Source organism: Ornithorhynchus anatinus, chromosome 11, assembly GCF_004115215.2.
Source record: "Ornithorhynchus anatinus isolate Pmale09 chromosome 11, mOrnAna1.pri.v4, whole genome shotgun sequence".
NCBI lineage: Eukaryota > Metazoa > Chordata > Mammalia > Monotremata > Ornithorhynchidae > Ornithorhynchus > Ornithorhynchus anatinus.
In genome coordinates this window covers 464,738-490,884 of record NC_041738.1, presented here as the reverse complement: position 1 = coordinate 490,884, position 26,147 = coordinate 464,738, and the positions used below count along the sequence as shown (strand labels likewise).

The 26,147-nt window shown below is 54.4% G+C and overlaps 1 protein-coding gene across 4 annotated transcripts; it reads left to right on the top strand.

Annotated features, from left to right (window-relative positions):
- The first annotated feature begins 1,180 nt into the window (after window positions 1-1,180).
- Window positions 1,181-23,715, top strand: CCDC191 (coiled-coil domain containing 191). Of its 4 annotated transcripts, none has more exons than XM_029075353.1 (18): window positions 1,181-1,284; window positions 6,358-6,396; window positions 7,098-7,239; window positions 10,750-10,890; window positions 11,794-11,972; window positions 12,718-12,941; window positions 14,046-14,208; window positions 14,673-14,789; window positions 15,025-15,215; window positions 16,857-17,106; window positions 17,697-18,112; window positions 18,534-18,646; window positions 18,782-18,864; window positions 19,498-19,587; window positions 20,334-20,477; window positions 21,822-21,974; window positions 22,429-22,567; window positions 23,237-23,321. In XM_029075353.1, exons 1-17 carry the CDS (start codon window positions 1,216-1,218, stop codon window positions 22,564-22,566), a joined length of 2,652 nt encoding a protein of 883 aa, XP_028931186.1. In that variant the 5' UTR covers window positions 1,181-1,215; the 3' UTR covers window position 22,567; window positions 23,237-23,321. The 4 variants fall into 4 exon arrangements, with proteins under 4 accessions (XP_028931186.1, XP_028931187.1, XP_028931184.1 ...); XM_029075351.2 differs by having other exon boundaries at window positions 1,182-1,284; window positions 14,688-14,789; window positions 22,429-22,562; window positions 23,237-23,715; XM_029075350.2 differs by having other exon boundaries at window positions 1,182-1,284; window positions 22,429-22,562; window positions 23,237-23,715.
- The last annotated feature ends 2,432 nt before the right edge of the window (window positions 23,716-26,147 follow it).

Sequence of the window (26,147 nt, the reverse complement as noted above, 5' to 3'; positions counted from 1 at the left end):
ATGTGCAGAGCACTGTACCAAGCATTTGGAATAGACAATTCGGCAACAGATAGAGACAATCCCTGCCCACTGACGGGCTTACAGTCTAATCATTGGGGGAGAATATCCCCCAGCGCTTAGAACAGTGATCTGCACATGGTAAGCGCTTAGCAAGTACCAACATTATTATTATTATTAACAGTGCTCTGCACATAGTAAGTGCTTAACAAATACCAACATTATTATTATTAACAGTGCTCTGTACATAGTAAGCTCTTAAATACCAACATTATTATTATTAACAGTGCTCCGCACATAGTAAGCGCTTAACAAAAACCAACATTATTATTATTATTATTATTAACAGTGCTCTGCACATAGTAAGCGCTTAACAAATACCAACATTATTATGATTAACGGTGCTCTGCACATAGTAAGCTCTAAATACCAACATTATTATTATTAAACAGTGCTCTGCACATAGTAAGCGCTTAACAAAACCCAACATTATTATTATTATTCACAGTGCTCTGCACATAGTAAGCGCTTAACAAAAAACAACATCATCATTATTATTAACAGTGCTCTGCACATAGTAAGCTCTTAAATACCAACATTATTATCATTAACAGTGCTCTGCACAGAGCAAGCGCTTAACAAACACCGACATTATTCCCAGGGCTTTGCACATAGTAAGCGCTTAACAAATTCCAGCCAACATTATTCTTCTTATTATCGCATAGTAAGCGCTTAACAAATACCGACATTATTCCCAGTGCTTTGCACATAGTAAGCGCTTAACGGATACCATCATCCTGACCCCTGCCTCTCCCCCAGTGACCCTGCAAGGGCCAACCCGGTCCCGCGTGGGCCTGGTCCCTTCGCCCCCCGGGCCCAGCTCTTGCCTGCACGTGGCGCCCCCGCCCGCCTTTTCCCTGCGCAGCCACAGGTCCCGGGGCCCCGCCGGCCTCGGCGCCGATTGGCTAATCGCGAGGCTGACGTCATCGCCGGGCGCCGGCGGGAGACCCCAGGCCCCGCGGAGAGGCCGGCGTCGCCCTGGGCAACGGCGGCGGCCCGCGGGGCTTTCTGGGAGTGGTAGTTCGGGGCGTCGTCGGGCCCGCGGCGGGCGGCCCAGGGGGAACTACGACCCCCAGAGTGCACCGGGGCCGGCGGCCTGCGCGGCCTGCGGGGCCTGCGGGGCCTGCGGGGCCTGTGGGGCCTGCGGGCGGTGCGGCCATGGCCTCCCCGGCCGGCGGCCCGCACCTCTACCGCTGGAAGCGGCTGGTCACTGCGGACCGCGCCAAGGTGCTGAGGAGCGGCAAGGGCGGACGCCACACCCAAACGTCCAAACGTCTCACCCGGTCTCCAGACCGATTGTGGACGCAAGTGTCCCCCGACCCGCGCCCCCCCCCGCCCCCCGGGATAACGATAATGTTGGTATTGGTTAAGCGCTTCCTGGGTGCAGAGCACTGTTCTAAGCGCTGGGGGAGACACAGGGTCCTCAGGTGGGCCCACGGGAGGCTCACAGTTAATCCCCCTTTTACAGATGAGGGAACCCGAGGCACAGAGAAGTGAAGTGACTTCATAATAAGAATAATGTTGGTATTTGTTAAGCGCTTACTATGTGCCCCAGCACTGCTCCAAGCGCTGGGGGAGATACGAGGTAATCAGGTTGGTGTCGTCCCCCCCCCCCCCCCATGAGGCTGACAGGCTTCACCCCCATTTTACAGATGAGGCAGCTGAGGCACCGTGAGGGGCAGTGACTTGCCCCAAGTCACGCAGCTGACAAGTGGCGGAGCCGGGATTCGAACCCATGACCTCCCACTCCCAAGCCCGGGCTCTTTCCACTGAGCCGCGCTGCTTTGTTGGTATCTGTTAAGCGCTTACTTTGTGCGGAGCACTGCTCTAAGCGCTGGTGGAGATACAAGGTAATTAGGTTGCCCCCCATGAAGCTGACAGTCTTCACCCCCATTTTACAGATGAGGCAACAGAGGCACTGAGAAGAGAAGTGACTTGCCCCAAGTCACGCAGCTGACAAGTGGCGGAGCCGGGATTAGAACCCATGACCTCCAACTCCCAAGCCCAGGCCCTTTCCACTGAGCCACGCTGCTTTGTTGGTATTTAAGTGCTTACTATGTGCCAAGCACTGCTGTAACTGCTGGGGTAATTAGGTTGTCCCCCATGAGGCTGACAGTCTTCATCTCCATTTTACAGATGAGGCAACTGAGGCTCCGAGAATGCAGCTGACAAGTGGCGGAGCCAGGATTAGAACCCATGACCTCTGACTCCTAACCCTGTGTTCTTTCCACTGAGCCACGCTGCTTCTCTAATCCATCCATCCACCCACCCACCCCAGGCGGGACTAGGAAGCAGCATGTCGTAGTGGGTAGAGCACAGGCCTGGGAATCAACTTCTAATTCCTTCGTCCCCCGCTTGGCTGCTCTGTGATCTTGGGCAAACCACTTCACTTTGCGACTCAGTTTCCTCATCTGTAAATTGGGGATTGAGACTGGGAGCCCCACGTGGGACAGGCACTGCATCCAACCCCATCTACTCATCTCCACCCCAGCGCTTGGTACAGTGCCTGGCACGCAGTAAGCCCTTAACGAATACCAGAGTTATTTTTATTGACCGAGCTCGGGGGGGGGGGACGATAACGTCGATAGACGTGATCCCTGGCCACAGGGAGCTGACCATCAACTGTGTGCAGAGCTCTGTGCTAAGCGCTGGGGAGAGGACGGTGGAGTTAGTGGACAAGATCGCTCCCTTCGAGGAGCTGCAGCCCAACCCCAGCGGTAGGCACAGAATGAATTATAGATAGGAGAGGGAGAGGTCGAGCATGCCGAAGAGCCGGTGCATTAGTAGAGTGTGAAAACGGATGTGTGCAAAGTGCCACCAGCGACAGCGTGTGCATAAGTGCCTCACGTGGTAGCTGGAAGAAGAAAATGACAGGCCACAGCCTTCCCCTGCCTCCAAGCCTTCCTAAAATCCCTCCTCACCCAACAAGTCTTCCCTAATGGATTTCCCAGCTCCCTCGTCCTTTAAGTCGTTTTAACATTTTATTGCTCTCTCTCTGTCTCCACCCCGCTTACCCTCCTCCGCTTTTTATAGTCACAAACTGTGAGCCCCCTCGAGGATCAGGCTCACTGTCTAATACAATTAATCAGTCATATTTATTGAGCACTTTCCGTATGCAGAGCACTGTTAACTAAGCGCTTGGAGAGAGCAGCGCAACAACATAACAGACATTCCCTGCCCATAACGCCTAGTACGGTGCTCTGCACACATTAAGCGCTTAATATATACTATTACTTTTGCAACACTTCTCTCATCTCTCCAGCCGAGTCTAGAGTTGAGGAACTTGTTTACTCCAATGTCAGCACTCCTGGGTTTAAGTTCATTCAGCTGTTCGTTTTGATTATCTGTAAATATTCTTCTATCTGGCCCCTCCGTTAGAGTGTAAACTTCTTGTGGGCAGGGAACATGCCACTTCTTTATTTAGTACTTCCAATCATCTAGTACAGCGTACTGCACCAAGTAAGTGCTCAGTAAAGTACTACTGGTAACAGTGGTATTTCTTAAACAGTGTGTGCCAAGCACTGTTCAAAATACTGAGGTAGATATAAGGTAATCAGATTGGGCACAGCCTCTTCCCCTCTTCATAATCTAAGTAGGAGGGAGAGCAGGCACTGAATTTCTATTTTTACATATGAGGAAACTGAGGTACAAAGAATGAAAGTAACTTGCCTAAGGCCACACAGCAGGCAAGTGGCAGATCTGGGATTAGAACCCAGGACCGTGCTCTTTTCACTAGTCCACACTTCTTCTCAAGATGGGGGGTGGGGAGTGGGAAGCCCCATGCAAGAGGATGGGTGTGAACAAGGGGCCCCAGAGGGGAGGGTCAAGAATGACATCCAGTACGGTTTGCTTGAGAGTGCAGGGTGGGGTGGGAGGGGAATGAAGATAAGCATGGGGGAGAGAGAGCTGATGCAGTGCCTTAAAGCGGTTGGTGAGGAGTTTCTGCCTGATGCAAAGAGGACTGGACAGCCACCAGAGATGTTTCAGGGGTGGAGAGGTGGGTGAGAGATGATGTTTTAGGACAGTGACCCTTGCAGAAGAGTCAAATATGGAGTGGAAAGGAAAGAAATGTAGGAGCAGCAGCAGTAACGATGGCGTATGCTGAACACTGATCAACCATGGTGCTCTATACTCAATTGCTTGGGGAGTTAAGCGCTTCCTGCATGTCAGATGCACAAGACCAAGGGAACTCACTCCTTAGTGGGGCAAGAGGGGCTAGAGACATTCACATGCAGTGGAATCAGAATAAATAAAACGGGTGATCGAGCAAATATGCATAGAGATTCTGAGTGTTAAGGATGGCCATAAGTAGATCAGTCAATCAGTCAGTGGTATTTATTAAATGCTTACTGTGTACAGAGTACTGTACTAAATGCTTGGGAAAGTACAATACACATTTCCTGCCCACAATGAACTTACAGTCTAGAGGACAAGTTTACAGCCTGGAGATCCATAGGTGCAAGATGGAGAGCAGAATCTGGGTGTGTCGATGATGCATTTAGGGAGGTGTAGTGCAGGCGGTGAGATTTTTGGAGGATTTTGAAGGTAAGGCTGGAGGCGGGGAGAGCAGCGATCCCGGGATGGAGGCCGGGTCTGACCAGCGCCTGCGAGGACACAGAGGCAGAGCCTGGAGATGTGGTGGAGGAAAATCTGAGAGCATTTGGTGACAGGCTGGTTATGCGCATTGAAACAGCAAGTTTCAGATGATGCTTAGCTTGTGGACCCTGGAGGCAGGAAAGAGAGTGGTGTCCATGGTTCCAAAATGCAATGGGCAGTAGCTTGGCCTAGTGAAGAGAGCATAGGGCCTGGAAATCAGAAGAACCAAGGGTCTAATCCTGGCTCCACCACTTGTCTGCTCTCTGACCACGGGCAAATCACTTCACTTTCCTGAGCCTCAGTTACCTCATCTGTAAAGTGGGGATTAAGAGTGTGAGCCCAATGTGGACAGGGACTGTGTCCAACCTGATTAATTTGTATCTACCCCAGTGCTTAGAAAAGTGCTTGGTACATAGTAAGCACTTAACAAGTACTATAATTATTATTATCATTCTCCCAGCCCTCAGTTCCCTCCTCTGTAAAATGGGAATTAAGACTGTGAGCCCCATGTGGGACAGGAGCTGTGTCCCACTTGATTAACTTGTATATACCCTGGCAATTAGTACAGTGCCTGGCACATAGTAAAGCACTTGACAAATACCATGGGGGGGTGGAAACGATGGAGGAGAGGGTTTGGGAGGGAAGATGAGAAGATCAGTTTAAGCTAGGGAATGTATCTGCTGACTCTGTTGTATTCTTCCAAGTGTTTTGTGAATAAGTGCTCAATAAATACCATTGATATGTTGAGCTTGAGAGGCCAGCAGGACAACAAGGCCGAACCATCCCGGAGGCAGGAGGAGATGTGAGGCGGGCTGGGGTCAGAGAGGGAGATTTGAGAGTCGTTACTCTGCAGATGGTGGTCAGAGCTGACTAAAGCTTGTTAAACACCCCCCTTCCACCCCCTGGCCCAGAGAACCACCCTGACTTCTGGCCTATGACCTTACCCCAGGATTGTAAACCTCACAGGGGAAAGGGTCGGTATCTGACCTGATGATTCTGAATCCACTCCAGCACTCAGCACAGACCTTGGCATACAGCTTGATGGTCATTCTTCCCTCTCCATACATTAATTTGCTGGCCTGGATCTTCCCATTTGTGGGTCATAGATTCAGACCCAGGGATCCTTAGAAAAGTCAAGAGCGGCAGAAGCTACTGGGATTGATTGAGTCCCACTGGGTGCTGGATGACATACTGGGAAAGTGCAGCTCAAAGAAGCCATGGGTCCCCTGCCCCCAAGAGGTTTCTGCTCTCTCGAGGTGACAGATGGAAAGATCCACACAACCGGAGGGATCAAAATCAATCTCTCTGCACACTTGGCCAGGCTGGGCCGGACCTGGTGTTGCTGTAGACCCCAGGCCTGGTAATGGGCTCGACCAACTATGGCAGCGCCGCCCGAGGTGGCTGGGGTTGGCTATGACTGGGGGAAGACCGGGAAGAGGAGGAGGAGGGGTTCCAGGGAATCGGGCCTGGAAGGCAGGGTGGGCTGGGGTCTGGCGGATTCTGTCATGTTGCGCCATAGCTTCCTTTAGACCCTCCTGCTAGAAAGTGAGCTCTGAGGGACAAGGATGCAGAGCGGGCAAAGCGGAGAGCCAGTGGGCAGAGTGGCGAGTCGATGGGCAGAGTGGCAGGCGGAATGGTGAGTCGGCTGCTGGAGTGGGGCCGGGTGGGGGCCGGGGGTGACGTAGGCTCTCCTCTTCTTTCCAGCCCAGGTTTGATAACGACACTGTGGCTCACTGGATCAAGGTAAGAACCTGTCACTGCTAGCTGAGAGAAGAAAGCCTGAAGGTGGTAGGCGCATTCTTGGAGGGTGGGGGGTGGGTGCAGGGATGATGGGGTCTGTGGGGACAGTGCGTTTCCGGTTTTGGTGGCACGGGCACGAGAGCAGATGAGGGTAGAAAGGGAGCAGGCCTTGCCACATGGGAAACCTGGTGGAGAGCATCCAGCCCTCTGGGCACATCCTGCTGAGAGCCACATTGGGGTTGGGGGCAGAGGGAGGTCTGTGCTGGGGGAGCCTTTTGGGGCCTGCGCCCCCACTCTTTGGAAGAGTGGAAGTGTCTGAGGACTGGAGGACGGTGCGGGGCAGTCTGTGTCGAAGGAGCCATTTGGGGTCCGGGCCCCTATCTCCAGAAGAGTGGAAGAGTCTGAGGACTGATTTAAGCCTTCAGATTGTAAGTCTCCATGGGTGATGCGGGCAGAGGGCAGCAGGGCCCTCCCATCGCTGTGGTCACGCTCGTCACCTTCACCATCACCCAGTTCGCGCCCGGCCGATGGGAGTACCCGCCTTCCTGGGGACGGAGTGGCATGTTGGACCCAAAGGGCTCCGAAGGAGAAGTGAAAGTCTCTTTTCCCATCCTTCAGGAGTTTCTCACCCAAGGCCATGGGGCAGCGGGAGCCGGGACAACAGGAACTGCTCTGAAACAGTTTATTTTCTTCTTTTAAATTAGAAAGTGGAACAGGCCTCACAGTTTGCTGTTTCAGAAGCCTTTGCTCTGAAAGACTCCAGGTTTCCCCAGAGACCCCCGAGCTTTGTGGCAGACCTGGAAACATCGGAGCAATTGCAGGACCAGGATGGCACCTACGCCGAAGGTGGGCCCCTCTCCTTGTCCCTGAGCAGGTGTCCCGGCTGGCTCAGGAAAGAGCCTCAGCCCGAGCAGCCAGCGGTTGGGTGGGTGGGAGGGCTGGCAGGCAGAAAAGCAGACAGGCAGGCCAGGGGTGAACTGGTGACAAGGGCCTAGGTGTTTGTGTCACTCTTCTCCTAAAGCTGGGTTCTCTCTCTCTCTCTCTGTCCCTCTCTTTCTTCCAGTCTGGCTCCTCACAACTGTCCTGGGGCTATGTAGCAAGTGGGAGTGGTGATGCTAATAAATACTACTGTTACTATACTACTGTCACTATTACCTTCTAACCCTCACCCTAATTAGTTTTGCCTTGGCTCTGAGGAGATCACTGGGGACCTTGTAGGGTGCCCTCTTGGTGGAGACTGCCAGTTCCTATAAGCTCGTTGCAGGCAGGGAATGTGTCTACCAACTCTGTTATATTGTACTCTCCCAACAGCTTAGTATAGTGCTCTGCACACAGTAAGTGCTCAATAAATACAACTGATTGATTGATTGGTGGGAGGGAGGGAAGAGGTTGACAGGTGGTGGTGGTAAATACTATTTATTGAGCAACTACTTAATGCAACGTCCTGCACTAGCTGCTTGGGAAACAGAGACTAAAGGGGAAATAGATCCCCTGCCCACAAAGAGCTTACCCTCCAACAGGGGAGGTAGACATAAAGATAGTAACAACCAGAGTGGTCAACAGAGAGTTGGGGAGTAGCAACGGAAGAGAGGAGATAGGCCACGGTTGGGAGCGAGGTGGGGGAGGGCAGATGGGGGAGAACCTTGCAGCTGTTAGTAAGGAGCTTTGGTGCCATGTGGAGAGGTCGGGGGAGCCAGTGGAGGGTTTTGAGGAGAAGAGAGATGTAAGGCTAGTAATGCTTCAGGAAGATGATCCATAGAGCAGGAGCGTGGAGTCTTTATTGGAGAGCTTGGTTCTCTCTGAGCAAAAGCTTCATTGGCAGGCATTAAGCACCATTCATTCATTCATTCAATAGTATTTATTGAGCGCTTACTATGTGCAGAGCACTGTACTAAGCGCTTGGGATGAACAAGTCGGCAACAGATAGAGACAGTCCCTGCCGTTTGACGGGCTTACAGTCTAATCGGGGGAGACGGACAGACAAGAACAATGGCAGTAAACAGCGTCAAGGGGAAGAACATCTCGTAAAAACAATGGCAACTAAATAGAATCAAGGCGATGTACAATTCATTAACAAAATAAATAGGGTAACGAAAATATATACAGTTGAGCGGACGGGTACAGTGCTGTGGGGATGGGAAGGGAGAGGTGGAGGAGCAGAGGGAAAAGGGGAAAATGAGGCTTTAGCTGCGGAGAGGTAAAGGGGGGATGGCAGAGGGAGTAGAGGGGGAAGAGGAGCTCAGTCTGGGAAGGCCTCTTGGAGGAGGTGATTTTTAAGTAAGGTTTTGAAGAGGGAAAGAGAATCAGTTTGGCGGAGGTGAGGAGGGAGGGCGTTCCAGGACCGCGGGAGGACGTGACCCAGGGGTCGACGGCGGGATAGGCGAGACCGAGGGACGGCGAGGAGGTGGGCGGCAGAGGAGCGGAGCGTGCGGGGTGGGCGGTAGAAAGAGAGAAGGGAGGAGAGGTAGGAAGGGGCAAGGTGATGGAGAGCCTTGAAGCCTAGAGTGAGGAGTTTTTGTTTGGAGCGGAGGTCGATAGGCAACCACTGGAGTTGTTTAAGAAGGGGAGTGACATGCCCAGATCGTTTCTGCAGGAAGATGAGCCGGGCAGCGGAGTGAAGAATAGACCGGAGCGGGGCGAGAGAGGAGGAAGGGAGGTCAGAGAGAAGGCTGACACAGTAGTCTAGCCGGGATATGACGAGAGCCCGTAATAGTAAGGTAGCCGTTTGGGTGGAGAGGAAAGGGCGGATCTTGGCGATATTGTAGAGGTGAAACCGGCAGGTCTTGGTAACGGATAGGATGTGTGGGGTGAACGAGAGGGACGAGTCAAGGATGACACCGAGATTGCGGGCCTGCGGGACGGGAAGGATGGTCGTGCCATCCACGGTGATGGAGAAGTCTGGGAGCGGACCGGGCTCGGGAGGGAAGATGAGGAGCTCAGTCTTGCTCATGTTGAGTTTTAGGTGGCGGGCAGACATCCAGGTGGAGACGTCCCGGAGGCAGGAGGAGATGCGAGCCTGAAGGGAGGGGGAGAGGACAGGGGTCAATGGGGCTGGGAATGTGGATCCCACATTGGCCTTTTCAATTACGCACACACTCGTAGGTGAATTTAACAGTCTGCCAGTCATCTTCGAATGCGAAGGACAACTCCATTTATTTCCTGGAGGCTGGGAGACCAGTAACAAGGCTGATTCAAGACCAGCGCTTATGACAGGGTGGTAGCAGTTTGGGTGAGAGGAAGGGGAGGAACCAGGAGATGTGGTGCAGGAAGAAGGGACAGCAGTTGGCCATAGACTGAATGTGAGAGGGTTTTTGAGTTTTTTATGGTATTTGTTAAGGGCTTACTATGTACCAGGCACTGTTCTAAGCGCTGGAGTAGATACAAAGTAATCAGGTTGGACACAGTCGGTGTTCCCCATGGGGCCCACAGTCTTAATTCCCATTTTACAGATGAGATAACTGGATGCAGAGAAGTTAGTTGACTTGCCCAAGGTCACACAGCAGACAGGTGGCAGAGCCAGGACTAGAAGCCAGGTCCTTCTGACTCTCAGGCCTGGGCTCTATCCACTAGGCCACGCTGCTTCTCGAGAGTGGAACGGTAGCGAAGAGGCAAGGCCACTCCTGAGGCTGTGGGCTTTTGGTTCGGGGAGGATAGTGGTGGCATCGACTGGGATGGGAAAGTGAGGTGGAGGAGTGAGTGTAGGGGCAAGATGAGGAGTTCTGTCCAAAAGGTTGATTGTGAGGTGCCAGTGGGACATCCAAGTGGAGACATCTTAGGGGCAAGAGGAGTTGGGATCCCAGGTGAGAGGTTGGGGCTAGAGAGAGGCTTGGGAGTCATCTGCAGGGAGGAGGGAGGAGACAGCTGAAGCTGAGAGAGCAGATGAACTCCCCAAGAAAGTGAGCTATGAGTGAGAAGAGTCGGGGGACTCGGAACAGCACCTTGGGGGACACCAATGGTTAGATGATTAGAGAGAGAGGAAGAATCAAACAGAACCGAGGAGTCATACGAGGAGGAAGAGACCAGAGTTAGTGTTGTGTGGCCCAAACTGAAGCCTCAGGGTGTTTGGAAGAGGAATGCGTGGGCCACAGTGTCCACAGCAGCAGGGAGGCAGAAGAGGATAGGGGTGGATGGAAGAAGGGAAGGTTGGATGGATGGATGGCATTGAGCCCTGTGGACTTGGTGGTGCAGGGATAGGTTACTAGAAATGAAGTCAGAGCAACTTTTTTCCAACCCCCACAGCTGGGCAATCAGCATTCAAAAAGGGGGGTGCCCGCCTTCAGAAGGTCAGAGCCGAGGTAAGCGGTTATGGACCCCTGAAATAAGTCTACTGGGCACATGTCTGCACTTTCCACCCAGCCCAGAAGCTGCTTCACGATTGGCTGGATTCCAAGCTGACCCCAGAACTGATGAGAGACTCCGGGGCCGTTGGGGACTCAGCGCTGTGTCCAGGTCTGCCGCCCGAGACTGCTAGCTTGCTCCGGTTTGACACGTTCGAAGGTGAGCTGGGGTCTCTATGGGTCCAGCCACAGCAGTCGACTGACTCTGTCCCCGGAGCCGCTCCCAGCAAGGAGCACCCAGCAGGGCTGAAATAGGCCGTTTTTACTGTCCTTCCTCCCTCCCGCTTTCAGGGGAAAATTGCTCATTGACTCTTCATGCTACTTTCCATCTAGACTGGGTTTTCCATTTGGGTTCCCCAGTTAAGCTGATGAGGTCCTTTAGGTAGCAACCATAATGTGCCCTCATGACTCTACGCTTAGGCTCCTCCCTGACCTTGCCCTTTCCTGCCCCTCCCTTGAGTAGCACTGGTTTCCTGTCAGTCAGAGGAGGCAACCATGTTTCATTGGGAGTGCGGGGGGCAGGATCTCAGTGGGGCTGAGGACTGGAAGGGGTTAGGCTTACAGGAGCGAACAGACCAAAAAGGTGCCTTGATGGGAAACCCTGGGGTCTGGTCAAAGACTGGAGAGAAGCCATCTGGAGCCCAGCTAATACCACTGAGGCATGCTCCTCCCTTTCCCACCCTCCCCCCCACCCCCCGGCTCGCCCTCTGGAGCGGGCATCTGAGCTACCAGTTGCACCTGTCCTGAGGCCAGGAGCCCCTGCCAAAGGCCAGTTTGTTCAGAAAAAGGAAACGACTTCTCTACCCAGCAGGTGTAAGTGCCTGGAATTGGCACCTCCTGGAAGTTGAGATAGCAAAAACATCGATGGGTTCCTGTGGGGTTGGAGGGTTTGGGTCAATCCACAGACAAGGGATGGAAGGGTGTGAGAGCCAGGATGACTTGGAATTCCAAAGATTCCTGGTGTACTTGTTCGACACAGGACTCTGGGCTGGGGGACCACAGGCCTGGTCCACTAAAGAAGCTTCTAAGGGAACTGTATCAGGATGGACTGCATCTCTTTCAGAGTCTTATGATTATTTGGAGAACGGAGAAGAAAGTACTACAATTCCACAGTTCATTCAGCACCTCTTGCACAAAGAAGTGGCAAATTCTGGAATATTGGGAGATCTTGACCTGACTGACCACCAAAAAAAGCAGAAGCAGAAGGACCCTCGCCTCAGCATGGAGTTAAGGCATCAGCAGGTGAGAGGAAAACAGAGTGGACTCAGAATGGGTCATGCTCTGACTTCACCTAGTGAGCATTTCTCCAGATGTAGACAGTGGTATGACAAAGAGTCCCAAGGGTGGTTTTATGAGAACCAAGGAAAGTGAACAGAGAGAGTGCCAGAAAGGAGAAAGACCCTTGACTTTTGGGCAGGGACCAACCACCCTTCCCATTACCCACACCAGTTGGCAAGGACAGCAGTTGGGATGCGGGCACAGCGGCGGAGCAGGGTTTGTGGGGAAGGGGGAAGGCAGGCCACAGAGAACGAGAGGGAGAGGGAGATACTCCCTTTGGCCTTTCTCGGGTTGGTGGAAGAGAACAGGAAGCATTCCTGGAGGGTGGAGAGCGTGTTTCGGTGGACCTTTGCTGTGATATCATTTGTTATTCAGCAAGGGCATGTGTGCTGAGGCAAATGGGTACTCTGTAGCAAGGAAACCACGATTCCTTCAGGCATAATTGGGCTGAGATGGAGAAAGGGCTGTGAGCTCTAGCCAGTGAGAAGTAGGGCTCTGGACCCCAGATGCCCGGTGGACTTCTTCGGAAGGGAATTTCCAAATTGGGTGGTTGGCCCCACTTCCCCACCTTTAGGGGTGGTGGTGTTTGGTGGGATGTGGGGTGGTGAGCTGGCTTTGCCTTTCCACCGTCGTTGGCTCTGTCTCCAGGGGTCTGCCCCAAAACAGGTCAGGTCCTCGCTTCCACGTTTCACGGTTCCCCCTCTTTCAGGTGAAAGAAAATCGCCTCAGGCGACAAAAGGAGCTCGAGCAACAGAGAGTCGAGGCGGCCCTGAGGAAGGCGGCCCTGGCCGAGGCCCAGGCCCTGGTGCAGGCAGAGCAGAGGAGGCGGGCCCTGGTGGCCAAGCAGGAGGAGGAGGAGGTCCAGCGGGAGATGGTCAAGCTCAGGAGAGAGCTGGCAGCCCGGAGGCACACTGTGGAGGAGGCATGGAAAGCGTGCGTGAGGCGGAGAGAGGCTTGGTTGGGCAGGGACCCTCCCTTCCCCCAGAACCTTTCTTTTCCAGGCCCTGGGGTTCTAGCTGTGCCATTCCCCATGGGTGGCTGGGGACAAGGGGCACAGATGGGCCACGGGCCCAGCAACGGGGCAGTGTTTGTGGGGCAGGGTAAGGCAGGCGCAAGTAGTGGGTCAGGGCAGCTGCCAGAATCAGCTCGGGTGAGCTGCTGGCAGGAGCATGGGAACAATGGAAATCATGGCAGGGACGCCTGCGTGCCGAGATTCCTTCCGCTCCTTGCTCTGGGGATTTTTCCATCAGTGTCTCTGGAATGGTGCATCCCACCCCTCCCGCTGTGTCCCTCCTCTTCCCCTCATGCCCCTCACAGACTGCTCTGTCCTGACCATCTATCTGTCCCCTACCGGACCAGAGCTGAGCTCCATGTTGAGCTCGTGCCGGGGAGAGCATCTTGTCCCGGGCCTGTGGCAATGCCAGGCTTACTCCCGGGAGTGCAGCAAGAAGTAGCCGGTGGCAACTCTGGGTTCCAGGGACCGGGCTGGCATCACTGAGGTCCAAGTTCTCTCCAGTCCCAACCTCTGATCAGTGGATGTGTTCTGGGGGTCCTGGCCTCCATTGCCTGCTCTTTATCAAAGCGTTTCTTATAAGATCTGGACTATTTCTTCATTGCCAAAGTCTCTTCTCCTTATGCTGTCTCAGCGAGATCCAGTTTTTGCTCTCTGGGCAATTGTTCAGCCACTTTAGAACTCTCCTCAGTTCTGACATCTATTTTTTCCTTGTTAAGATGCTTCTTCCCTCCTTTCTGCCATCCCCCAAAACCATGTCCAATGTCCCTGGATCAGGTTTGTGGTTCCTTTATTGTCCTGCGTTGTTTTTCTTTATCCGGAAGGAGGAGGGGCAGGGGGAGCGGGAATAACAACAACATGGGTCTCTGGCAGAAACTGCTATCACTACTCCCTAACAATGAACGTTCCCCTGAATTGAGGTCACCAGTGCCCCAAAACGAGGGGAGGCCATCTACCTCGGTATATTGTCACCCCTAGCATCCGAGAAGTCTGTGATTGGGTCTTGGAATTGGTGTTCTTTTCAGGAAGAGGGAACGGCTCCAGAGGGAGAAAGAGCAGGTGGCGACCGAAAAGCCCATGGACCAAAATGTGCCAGGTGGTCTACGACAACCAAAAGAAGAGGGAGAAAAAGAGAGTGGGGGAGAAACGCTGGAGCCACTGGTGGCAAAGGGTGTCAGGGATCACCAGGTGAGTGAGCACATGGCAACGGAGGGATCGGGCTGGGGCATGTGGGGTGGGAGAGTCAGGGCCGTTCGATGTTCTGTGTTGGGGCACTGGAGGAGACTCAAGGACAGAGAGGGGAGAGTCAAGGGTGGTGGATAGACTGTGCTGGGTCACTGGGGAGTCGGTGACGGAGAGGGGAAGAGTCAGGGTGTTGGACGGTCCTTGCTGAGTCAGTTCCTCCAAGCATCTGGTGGAATTCAGCCTCCTTTGGAGACAGAATCCTGGACTGGGTGGTAGTGGGTCTAACCAGGGATGACTTTGCAAAGGTTCTCATATTCCATCTCTGAGAAATAAGCCTAAGAATACCTGCACAGGGATACTGTGTTTGCAACTTCTCAGAGGATGGGCTGGGATAAATCCCGAAGATTATTGCTGGCTTTGTATTTGCCACACCCAATCTCAGCCCCACGAGGTGTTGACCTATGCAGGAAACTTCCTCTCAGCATCAGTCAGGAGCGCCCAGAATGCAGCTAGAAGATCTCGAAGATCTGCAAGAGTCTAGAAGGCCTCAGGACCCGGCATGGTCAACGAATGCAGACAGAAAGGTTTTTAAATAGCTCTCTGAGTTCTTGAATTTTGGAGTTCGGTGGATGATTTTTTAAAGTAGCTTTGCAATGAAATTCCACCCCCTCCCCCACCCCACCCAGGGTGTGTATTCCTCACTCCCCCCCCACCCAGGGTGTATGCCCCTCCCTGCAGGAGTCTGCCTCTCCCCTGCCTGCCCCCTCCTGACCGCTCCCCCATCCCTGACCTGCTGGTGTTGCACCGTTTCCACTGCAGCCCCTGCGGCAGCATTTCTCCGCCTGGTTCCAGCTGGTCCGGGACCGCAGGATCCAGATGGGCAAAGCTGGGGCCCTGGCGGATTGGCGGTGCCGACTGCGGGCCCTGCGGGCCTGGAGAGACTACGCCTGGGCCCAGAGGCTGCAGAGGGAGACGCGCAACTTGGAGAATCTCCTCCGAGAACAGAACAGGTGCGGGGCACAGGCCTGGGCTTCCCACGGCTCCAGCACTTTGACAGTATGAAAAATCATGATCAGAACTTTGGTATTTGTTAAGTGTTTACAAATTGTCAAGCCCTGTACTAGGTGCTAGGGGAAACACTAGGTAATTAAGGTGGACAGAGTCCCTGCCCCATAAGGAATTCACAGACTAAGGGGGAGGTGGAACAGGTATTGAACTCCCATTGTACAGAGTGGGAAACTGAAGCCTGGAGAAGTTGTGTGACTTTGCCTAAGGTCACACAGCAGACAAGTGGCGGAGCTGGGATTAGAACCCAGGTCCTCTGACTCCCAGGTAAACTCGTTCCCCTAAGCCATATTGCTTCCCTTGAGGCTTGGAGTTCCTTTCGAGGCTTGGTGTCCCCTGGGGGCACTTAGTACATCCTTCTGTCAGGCCCTCATCTCAGGTGACGCCCACAGAGTTTGGGGCATGCAGCAGGGAAGCTGCGTGGTCTGGTGGGAAGAACCCAGTCCTGGGAGCCAGAGTACCGGGGTTCCAATCCCGGCTCCGCCACTTGTCTGCTGTGTGACCTTAAACAAGTCACTTCTCTGTGCCATAACTTCCTCATCTGTAAAAAAGGGATTAAATCCTCCACCTTCCTACTTAGACTGTGAACCCCCTGTGGACAGATCCTCTGATTATTGTGTATCTATTCCAGTGCTTGACACACAGTAAGATTTTAACTTGTACCATAATGATAATAGTAATAATAGTAGTATTATAGGAGGAGCCCCATCCACCACACTGCCCTGTGGGATAAGAGGGGCAGGTAAGGTACGGAAGACTGGGGGCAATCTGCTCCCTTTTAAACTAAATTTCAGGAGACCAGAATCCGGTTCAATCCGTCTTCCTTTCAAGGGGCTGACTATCTCGTGATGGAGCAGAGGCACCGCCTCTCCTCTGATTTCTGCAGGGTTGACTTGGTCCATGGTAATGCTGCCCCTGCCCCGGGCCCTGCTCCTGCCTGGGCTACAGTTTCTGGCAGTCAGCATTTTCTGTGTTCAGAGCACTGTACCGAACGCTTTGGGAGAAGACAGTAGAGTGAATAGACTAGATTCTTGCCTTCGAGGAACTTAGTCTACTGTGTGCAGAGTGCTGTATTGAGCACTGGGAAGAGGACAGTAGAAATAGTAGACATGATTTCCCGCCCCCCTCACCCCGGCTTGAGAAGCTGACAGTCTTCTAATAATAATAATAATGTTGGTATTTGTTAAGCGCTTACTAGGTGCCGAGCACTGTTCTAAGCGCTGGGGTAGACATAGGGGAATCAGGTTGTCCCACGTGGGGCTCACAGTCTTAATCCCCATTTTACAGATGAGGGAACTGAGGCACAGAGAAGTTAAGTGACTTGCCCACAGTCACACAGCCGACAAGTGGCAGAGCTGGGATTCGAACTCATGAGCCCTGACTCCAAAGCCCATGTTCTTTCCACTGAGCCACGCTGCTTCTTCTGTGTGTAGAGTGCTATACTAAGCGTCAGGGAGAGGACAGTAGAATTAGTAGACAGGTCCTGGAGAAGCTGCTGGACTGTGGGGGAGAAGGAGACATAGGGTAAATTCCAGGTGGCGGGGAGGAGGAACCGGGGGCCATTCAAGCTGTGCCTCGTCCTCCAGGAAGCAGCAGCTGGCCGTCGCCAGTCACCGCAACAGCGTCCTTCGCCGCTGCTTCACCGCATGGCAGTGCTGGAGTCGGGCAGAGGTAGGGAAACGGGAGCTGGAGCTGAGGAAGGAGGAGACCAGAAGGAAGATGGCGGGATTTCTGGAAGCGCTGTCACTTGGGCTGCTCAGCTCCGGCGGGTCACAGGGCGTCAATGGAGCCCGCGAGGGCACGGTTCACCGGGACCTCCATGCGAAGCAGGGACAAGTGAGAGCTCTTTCCCTCTTTGGTGATTTCTGCTATTTGTGGTGCAGTCAACCCCGGACACTGGTCTCTTCCGGTCTCTGCCTGGCCCTGTCGGGGGTCACCGGTGGGGTTAGGGGTGACCAGTGGGGTTAGAGTTGGGCAGTGTCGTAAAGTCCTGCTGGCAGGGCCAGAGGTGGGTGTGGGAGCATTGTGGGCGGATGGTGTCGTTAGGTCTGTTCATCAGCCTTAGGGATGACCGCCTTGCCTTCAGCTTTATATGACTGGGGGTGGGTCGCAGCTCAGATCCTGGAATCCCCAGACCCTCTTTCTCCCAGGAAGGTTGCCCCACTGTAAGGCCAACTAATGGGAGCTCAAGGACACAAGAGAGCAGTGGAGAGGAGAACCCTGGAATTGGACTTAATTAAATAGAGTCTTTGCTTTTCAGGGATTTGGGGGCACAGTGGTCATCTCTGGCAGAGCCCAGAGTTCGGGTGCAGACCAGAACACTGCTGGGCCGGAAACACGGGGGTTTTCGGAGCGACCCACCGATGGGTTGGTGTTCCGAGGACTGCCAGCAGGGCAGAAGTGCTGACCCACACCTTTCCTTGCAGGGTACTGGTGGACCCCTCCCCATGCACGAGCCCGAAGCTGCAGGAGCCTGCCTGGACAGTCCGGCCTGGGGCCCTGAAGGCCAGATCCACAGTCCCGAGCCTCACCGAGGCCCCACGCAAACCTGGCCAACCTCTCCTCCGGCCACTCCCCTGTGCTCACCAGGCCTCACTCTAGTCCAGAGCCAGGAGGAGGCCCTGCAGCTGGCAGCCAGCCACGATGACCATGGCCACCCCAGCGGTCAGCTCAGGCATCCAAGCCCCAATCTTGGGCCCGGGTGCCATCCTGAAACCCGGGAGAAAGCCAGGCTGTGGGCCACTGCAGTTCCGGTGGCCCCGAAGCGCCCCGGGCCGAACCCTGGGGCAGGCAGGCCAATGAGAGGGTCCCAGCAGGTGACCGAACACGCCAACTCACTGAGGTCAGCCGGAGGGTTTGTCGTGGCCTGCAGACCCAAGGCCACCGCGGTTGAGCCTCCCTCTATGGTAGCTGCCTCCATCCTGTCCTCCATCCCTCCCTCTTCCTTTCTTTGAGCCCCAAGTCTTAGACCGTGAGTCCCTTGTGGGTCAGGGAAGGTGTCTGACCTGATTATCCTGAATCTACCCCAGTGCTTAGTACAGGACTTGGCACATAATAAGCACTTTAAAGATACCACAATTACTATTCTGTCTGCCCATCCTTCCCTCTCTCCAGCCACCTGGACATCGCACCTCTAGAAGCCCTTAGTTATTGGTGGTGTTGCGGAGATGAGAGGGAGTGGGGATGGTTTCAGTTGGCCAGAGGCCTCCGACTCCTCAGAGGAGAGGCCAGCCTTCTACTTGTTGGCACCTTTCATCTTCCAGTTCCACCACCCCTTCCTTGGAGCGAGAAGGCGTGAGGCAAGACCCCCACAGCTCTTTCGCCAGGTCCAGAGGAAGTCTGAGGCGGCCTGCTTGCCCCCACCCCATCCTAAAAGGTAGAGCGCTGCCCGATGGAAGGAACACATTTCCTCCGGGAGGAAGCCTGCAATTGCCTGGGAGGGTCCTGGTGGTCAAACCGTGGCCAAGCCGATGGCTGTTAGGCGCTGAGACATTCGGATAATGTTTCCCAGCTATGGAGGAGAGAGCAGTTCAGCGGGCAGAACGGAGAAGGGAGTTGGAAGACCGGAAGAGAAAGCAGGAAGAGGAGAACTTGGTAAGAAAAACTCAGGGGTGGAGGTCTCTGATCTTGCAAGGGCTGAGATGGGTGGTGGGTGCAGCTAGGGTGGGGCGCTGGACGGGAGGCATCTGGTGCAAGGTGATCAGACGGTAGGGGCTGGGGTTGGGGGGTGCTTTATATGAGGAGTATGGACAGCGGGGGAGATGGAGACTGTACACTAGGCATCCAGACGACGGGCAGAGAGGGTGGGGCTTTACATGAGGCATACGGACAGTGGAGGTGGGGAGGGGGTGAATGCTATATGTAAGGCGTATAGACGGAGAGGATGGGGGCTGATTTATGTAAGATGTGGGGACAGTGGGGGCTGGGGAGGCCCCATATGTGAAGTGTACATACAGACAGTGGGAATGAGGGAACACAGTTCATGAGGTGTGTGGACAGTGGGGGCCGAGGGCACTGTATGTGAAATGTACAGATAGCGGAGGTCGGGGAGTAGGCACTGTACATGAGGCATGCTGATAGGGGCAAAGGCAAGAAGCCCGTTTCCCTGGCCCCGGATGGCATCCGGGCCTTCTGCAAGGCTAAGCAGACACTTGGGGACAGCAGCAACAGTGAGAATATTTCCCTGGCCAGGGGAGGTGGCCAAACCTCTCTGCTTGCCTTGACCAGGCCCTTGCAAAGGCCCGAGAGGAAGAGCGGCGAAGGCAAGAAATAGAAGAGAAGCGGATCCAGCGGGAAGAGAAGAGATTGCTGAAACTGGTGAGTGACGACGGCCCGGCCCGCCCTGCCTCTGATCCCTGCCCGCTGCCCCCAGCTGTTGGAACCTGGCTTTAATGCTCAGTAGCTGCTAACTTCCCCCATCCGATGGCATCCCCCACTCCTTCCCCTCCCACCCCTTCGCAGGGCACCCCCCTCTCCCTTTCCTCCCAATTGAGCACCTAGACCTGGGAACAGATTTCCTCCAGCAGCCCACACCCCGGGTCACACCCACTGCACTCCCATGGTCATGAGAGGATGACAGCCCGGGTGGACGGGGCCTGCACTGAGGACAATAGGGAGGGAGGTGGCGTGTGCTGAGAATTGTGGTTCAGGGGCTCGATGGGTCCCCTGTATTAGAAGGTGGCCTGACTCAGAGCATTCATCAGAGAAGAGAGAAGGGGCTGCTCGAGGGGGAGGGGCTGCCGACAGGTGTTCAGACCTCCTGGGCCAGTCAGGGCAGGAACGCATAGCTCCTTGTACCCACACTGGAGAGGAATCTGGGGACCAACTCCAGCAGAACGCGCTGCTCCCTGCCGGTCAGGGGGACCGGGAGGGCCCATCCAGCCGCTCAGCGGCACCTCCCTCCAAACACTTTCTCTAGTCTTGCTGGAGGCTGCCCTGGGATCTAACCGAAGGTCAGAATAGTCCTCAGGCAGAACCGGGCCTATGAGACCGTTGGAAAAAGTGCAGGGGACAGAGAGTGAGTGGCCTTATGGACTGAACATTTCTGCCGTTACCATCTCCAGAAGGAACTGGAGAAGCAGCGCAGACTGGAGCAGAGTCAGCGGCTCCAGGCGAAGGCCAAGCAACATTACAACAAGACCCTGATACGGACATGGGGGCTAGATCCGTGGAAGGCCCTGATGTTGAAGAGCAAGGAGAACATGGAGGTAATGGGCAGGGCCGGGGGGGACTGAGCCCCAGGAAAGATAGAGACAGAGGGGAGAGAGAAAGAGAGAAACTGACACCAGATTCAGGAGTTTGCATGCAAACTAATCAGTGATATTTACTGAGTGCTTAGGGTGTGCAGAGCACTATACTGATTGCTTGGGAGAGAGGAAGCATGGCTTGTGGAGAAGCAGCTTGTGCTAGAGAAGTAGCGTAGCTCAGTGGAAAGAGACCGGGCTTGGGAGTCAGAGGTCATGGGTTTGAATCCAGGCTCTGCCACTTGGCCGCTGTGTGACTGTGGGTAAGTCACTTAACTTCTCTGTGCCTCAGTTCCCTCATCTGCAAAATGGGGATTAACGGTGAGCCTCACATGGGACAACCTGATTACCTTGTATCTACCCCAATGCTTAGAACAGTGCTCTGCACATAGTAAGCGCTTAACAAATACCAACGTAATTATTGTGGAGAGGTGTGGCCTAAAGGTTAAGCACGGGTTTGGGAGTCAGAGGATCTGGGTTCTAATCTCAGCTGTGTCACTTGCCTGGTGTGTGATCCTGAGTAAGTCACTTCACTTTTGTGTGCCTCAGTTTTCTCATCTATAAAATGGAGATTCAAAGCCTGTTCTCCCTCCTAGACTTTGAACCCTAAGTGGGACATGGATTGTGTCCAGGCTTATTGACTTGTATCTACCCTAGCTCTTAGAACAGGGCTTAAAAATTAGTAAGCGCTTAACAAATGTAATAATAATAGAAACAATAACAGTATAGTAGTCAGCAGACACTTCATTCATTAGATTGTATATACTGAGTGCTTACTGTGTGCGGAGCACAATACTAAGCGCCTGAGAGAGTACAGTATAACAATAGACACATTGCCTGCCCAAAACGAGCTTACGGTCTAAAGGAGGAGACAGACATTAAAATAAATAAATTACACTTCAAGGAGAGTACAGTCTAATCAGTAGATTAGACTGGGGTAGAGCACACACACTCATGGTATTTATTAAGCCTTTACTGCATGCAGGGCAGTGTAGTGAGTGCTTAGTATACACTCACATACACCTGATGACACTGCTTTTCTGTGCCCCTGCTTTCTCTCACGATGTTTATGCTCCTTTTTCTCACTGTTCAGAGTGCTCCCCCAGCCACCTGCTTCTCTCAGGAAAAGGAGGAAGGAGGAAGAAAAGCCAAGGCAGATAGCTGACATAGCCACCCCATGGGGGCCCCAATGCCTAAGCTCACTACTGCTCTTTCCCACCTCACCCTTCCGCTGGGCCTCTTGAGGAACTCACATCTCCTACCCACGATGCTCACACTACCTGCATCTTGCTCTTTCCACCCTACCAGGCTGCCCAGGCACATTGGCGGAGGGCCCGCCAGCGGAGCTGCCTGAATACCTGGCACAGGCACGTTCAGCTCAGCAGAGCCCAGTTGACAGCCCAGGCAGATGAACTCCATTCCCGAGTGCTGCTCAGGAAGACCTTCAACAGCTGGGTCCAGGTGAGGTGCCTACAGACAGTGGAACCCCCCTAGGCCTCACCAGGGAATTCACCAGGGCCGGGACCCATCAGTCTCAGGCGAGGCCCCTTACAAAGCATTCGGTGTCCTAGCCAGGGGTGTGAACAAGGAGGGGGGCGGGGGCGGTCTGCTTGTTGTAGAGAGGAATGGGTCATTGTGGGAAGTTTTAGAAAGTGATCTGGGCAGCAGAGTGAGGCCGGGAAAAGAGAAGGGCAGGTTGAGGAGGAAGAACTGATGGGACCCAGTAAGAGACTGGACATGCCTGTGTGTGTGACTGGGGGGGACGTTGAAAGAGAGGGCAGAATACAGGAGAGTGCTGGCATGGCCAATTTGGGCTTCTGCAAACTCCCTCGAGAATTGTTTCTGGGTGCCCCCATCCCCGTGGGCACCACGCTCGTTGTTTGTTTCCGCCCCCCGATCCTCCTCACCTGTGCAGTACCAGCGGAACTGTGCCGCCCTGGCTGCCACAGCCAGCCAGCTGCAGGCAGCCTTCCTCCAGAAGAAGGTCCTTGGGGCCTGGTCGGCGCTGGTCCGGGACGGGCACCAGGCTGCAGCCCTGCACAGTGACTGGTGAGGTCCGTGGTGCTCGGCTGGCCGGGGGCGGGGCTGGGGACCCTGGAGGATGACTCCCTGCCACCAGAGCTCACAGCAGCATCACCGATGGTGAGCACTGTCCCGCTGCCCGGTAAAGAGGAGCATTCCTGCCGCAGGGAAAGCACCTCCGGGCATCTAGATGCTCGGTCTGGACAATTCTGTGAGGGGTGGGGACGTGACTCTGAAAATGAACAGAAGGGGAATCCCTTGAGGTGGGCTCAGTTAGCCCAGTCTGAGTGGGTCAAGAACAAGGCAGAACCAGGGTCTGACCCTCAGCCATAGGGCTGGGGTGGAAGAGAAAGAGGACATTTTCAGCCCAGGCCCGCACTGATCTTGAAGTGGCAGGTACAGTCAGCCATTGGGCCACTTGCTTTCATCATGCCCCACCTTCCCCACGCTCACAAAGCAGTCTTTATATCCTCCTGCTGGGACCATCGCAGCTATGTGGTCCGAGCACGCCAGAGGAGGCGGTGCTTGGGTGAGGCGAGGGACGGGGCTGGTTTCTTCTCAGTCAGTAAGTCTGGCCAGAATCGGCCATCCTCACGGCCAGCCTCATCCCCTTCCAGAATGTCAGGAGGGGGCCGCTCTGGCACCCCAAGCCAGGGGTGCCATGCCCGGAGACGTTCGCTACGGGTTTCTCTCTCTTCAAGGAGGATACTTCAGACTGCGTTCCGGCGATGGCGGCGGCTCCCAGAGTTCATGCAGGAGGAGAGATTACGGGAGGAGAGGCGGGAGCAGCTCCGTAGGAGAGTGGCAGAAATCCTTCCCGACTTCAGAGCCTGATGGGCAGATTCTGGGCTGGAGATGTGGGACAGCCTTCTGTACTTTCTGCTGGTGAAGCTGAGGAGGTGTGCAGACCTGGGGGTCCCGACAGGGAACCCTGAAGGATGATGGTCCCTGACTCTCAGCCATTCACCTGGGGTACCTGAGCTACCAAGGGATGGCTACCCAGCCCACGGTCCAAGCTGTAGTTTTGGGGACGGGGGAAGGTGGGTATAATACAAACAGCAAGCTTTTAACTGCGGGCTGCCGCCTAGCTTGGGGTGGCTTGAGTGACGCTCCCGACCCACAGGGAACTCTGACACCAAGCGAAGCCTGCAGAATAAGCAAATAAATAACCTAAGCTGTCCCCAGTGGCTTGTGAGAGTTCTTTGGACAAGGTCCCTTGGAGGATATGGGGTGTTCAGAGAGTGGAACGGCCAAGTGGAGAGTCTTCAGCTTTACCAACACTGGGGGCAGGATCCTCGCTGAGGGGCGGGGGAGAGGTAAGGAGGACACTGGGGTCTTGAAGAAGAGAAAGATGTTGGGAGCAACAGGCAGGAGCAGGCAGGGAGCCTAGCCCAGTGGAGAGAGCATGGACCCAGGAGTCACAGGACCTGGGTTTTACTGCTGGTTCTGCCACTTGTCTGTGTGTGACCAGGGGCAAGTCAACTCACTTCTCTGTGCCTCAAGTTACCTCATTTGTAAATGGGGATTAATACTGAGCCCCGTGTGAAACAGGGACTGTGTTCAACCTGATTATCTTGTACGTACCCCAGTGTTTAGTACAGTGCGTGGCCCTGGTGGAGCCGGTGAGTTTCCTAGCCCCCTCTCTCATAACAACACAGTAAGTGCTTAACAGATACCACAATCATTATTGATAACAAGAATGGTATTTAAGCATTTACTATGTACCAAGCACTGTTCTAAGCACTGGGGTGTTACAAGACCATCAGGTCAGACAAGGTCCTTGCCCCACATGGGGCTCACAGTTAAAATAGGAGGGAGAGCAGGTATTGAATTCCCATTTTACAGATGAAGAAGCTGGAGCCCAGAAAAGTGAAGTGATTTGCCTCTAATCACACCAGGCGAGGGGCAGAGCCCGGTTAGGAAGTCAGGTCCTCTGACTCCCAGACCTGTGCTCTTTCCACGGGACCACACTGTTTCCTACACTGCTTCCCTCCCTGGACCAAAGAACAGACACAAGGCAATGAAGCTGCCACCTCTATCAGCGATCTACAAGGGTAAAATGGGTGAGAAGGCTTTAGGCAGCCACTGTCCAGGGACGGGAAGAGCCCGTGCCCCACAAAGGGACTTGATGTCCTCCCAGAGACAGTGGGGAAGAAGGGGCTTTGCAAAGCACCCATTCCTGCTGCCTGAGCAGAGGCAGGCTCTCTCTTCTGGGCTGGAAGGCCACACCATCTGGAGTTCTGTCTGTCTGCCCGTCTGTCCACCCACCCTCCTCCCCGACAGCTCGTGACAGTGCTCGGAACAGTTCGGGGGGTGGGAGGAAGGCGCAACATCAACGTTGGGTCCTGCCCTGGGCCTTGGATGGAAAGCTTGCAGTGCCCCAGTCCTCACTGCCTCTTGTAAGAAACACCAGTGTCCAGGAGGGGAGGCCTTCAGCCCCACAAGAGGTTGGGGGGAGGGGGAGAGGGGCAGAGGTCTCAAACCAGCCAAAGATCCCATCACCCCAGTGGTAGAGGCTGCGGTGTTCGCAAGACATCCTCTGGTGGGCTAGGGTTGTCGGGCATCTGTGAGGCCTCGCCCTATTTCTTTCCAACATGCTTAGCTTTCTCCTTGCTACCTCCACCACACACACACACACCCTGCATCTCCCCTGTATGTTTCTTCTATCAAAGGCAGCAGGGAACACACACACACACACACACACAGAGATATTAGTATTTAATACCCATCCTTGGCCAAGAAAATCTAAGATGATGTCTTTATGGGAGGCTTTATTTTCCACTTAAACTCTATCATAACATCACATTCACTTTACAAAACAAGCAAAGAGGGTTGATTCTGAAGGGAGCAAATGAGGCAGGGTCAGTACAGGGAGAGTAAGGGGAGGCTGGGAGTTGGGTGTCCCACCCAACTGTTGAAGTCAAAGTTCGAGGGACAGGGGGTGAGGGGCCCAGAAAAATACCTGCTTTTCACACCAAGACTCCAAAGCCCTTGGCCTTTCAACTGAGACAGCTCGGCAGATCACCAACCCGCCCCCCCCCCCCCCCCCCCCCGCACCTCAGCAGAACACTTGACATCCTCAAAGTTTCAATCCCCAGCCCACACCCCCCTATACCCGCTCTCACCTACAGCAACTGGCACCACAAAACAAAGGCTCCACCCACAACTACTCCACCAGCCTTCCGCCTTCACCAAGTCCTCTGGCGCACCGTGCCCTCAGCCAGCGTCTCGCTTGGTGGCTAGCCCTTGAGGTGGTTTATTCTCCCACCGCTCAACCCTGCCAAAACCCCTTATGAACTTTGGAGAAACAGCCTGTTTCTGGGCCCCACATTCCTCTGCCACAACGCAGAGCTGCTGGAGAGATGTCAGCTCCCGGTGAGCTGGGGATGTGAGCAGATGGCCCAGTGTGGGAGAGAAGCTTCCCGGCGGGGGCGACACCGCCCCCCCAGCCGATCCGGGCCCTGTGGGGAAGAAGGAACCCTCTCTGTTGGGCCGGGGCCAAGGCAGAGTCCAATCAGATTGGAATGAGAAAGCGGGTGGCGATGGGAGCGGTAGGACTCCTCAGGTTAGTCTAGTGGCCGGCAGTGGGGCTGGTTAGGCCCCGGTGGTGTG